We start from the raw sequence: 1,181 nt of genomic DNA, 5'->3' as shown, positions 1-1,181 counted from the left end.
AAGAAGGCAAAGACCTAAAAGAACGTTGATTTTTACCAATCATGAGTTTGTGTAAATTTTAAATCTGATGATGGCGCTGTTGTCTCGCCAAAACGAACCTAATGAAATAAACGATGTTCAAAATTTTTACTTCACACTTTGACTGAGACCCAGGAAAGATAAGAATATCATAACTAAAGTTGTAAATTCCCTCTCGTCTCAGGTTCCCGATGCTCCTTCTTTTGCTGATTCTTTCCTAGTTTATTTCCCTTTATTTGAAATTTTTCCAAGAGTCTTTGGGCAATTTTTCAAACTTGCGTTGGACTTACGAGGTTGCTTCTGCAACGTTGCGAGTTTGGCATTTATTTCCTCAGCAACTAACCAAATGAGAGAGTCGCTTTTATGCGCATTTTGCAGGGCAACGTTTGTTCTACAAGCGTGAAAAGTCCCGATTCTTAGTGACCCTCAGGCAATTTATAAATTTGCGCACAATTTTTGCGGATAATTAAGCAGGTCGTCGTATTTTATCATCATGATATCTTGGGTCAGGATCCGGTCTTCTCAAGGTTTGAAGAAAATTTCGAAAGCATTTTGCGCTTGTTTATGCAGGCCTAAGTTGGCAGCCTGGATATTCACTTTCAAGTGCCTTTGGCAGGGCAAAAAGCGTTCTATATGTGGAAAAGGTTTGCTTTAAATCATCATCAGGGCATTTTGAATTATGCTGTTTTACATTTTCATATTTTTGGCAAGAAACCAGTGTAGTGCTCGAAGGGCTCGGTTCAACCATCGCCTTTTTGTTGAACGACACTGGTTTGAACACAAACACCCATTAAACCTACCAATTGACCAATTTTCTTCAATCTTCCATTCGATTCTAAACCCTTTACCTGAAGGAAGGAAACTGCTCTTAACTGCTCTTGATTGCACTTACCATTTGTCTGTAGCGGTGTATGCAAAACACACGAAAGAACACTCGGATTGGGCAAAATCTAATAAAATTCCTTTGCGTATTGTAGCGCAACAACGAATATATCAGTAAAGGTCAAAAAAATGATACGAAGTAAAAACGGAGATATTTCCGACCAGAAACGCAAAAGTAATTAATGAATACTTATTATTTATTTATGCACAACTGCTTGCTTAAGATAAACTTGATTCGGTTCAGTCCGCACCACTATCGTATATACAGGGTTGTTCACGCT

At 38.4% G+C, this 1,181-nt stretch overlaps 1 protein-coding gene across 1 annotated transcript in view; it reads right to left on the bottom strand.

Moving 5' to 3' along the window:
• Positions 1-1,124, bottom strand: part of LOC109539117 (argininosuccinate lyase) — a gene marked incomplete at its 3' end in the record, with an annotated part of 55,201 nt that extends 54,077 nt beyond the window's left edge. Inside the window, 1 exon segment of the mRNA XM_048666880.1 lies at positions 911-1,124. Coding sequence (XP_048522837.1) covers positions 911-913 — 3 coding nt within the window.
• Between the last annotated feature and the right edge of the window lie 57 nt (positions 1,125-1,181).

The sequence above is a fragment of the Dendroctonus ponderosae genome, unplaced genomic scaffold, assembly GCF_020466585.1.
Source record: "Dendroctonus ponderosae isolate FM_Combo_2020 unplaced genomic scaffold, Dpon_F_20191213v2 Dpon_F_20191213_5, whole genome shotgun sequence".
NCBI lineage: Eukaryota > Metazoa > Arthropoda > Insecta > Coleoptera > Curculionidae > Dendroctonus > Dendroctonus ponderosae.
Note: the sequence above shows the minus strand (reverse complement) of the source record. Positions and strands in the feature narration are given on the sequence as shown.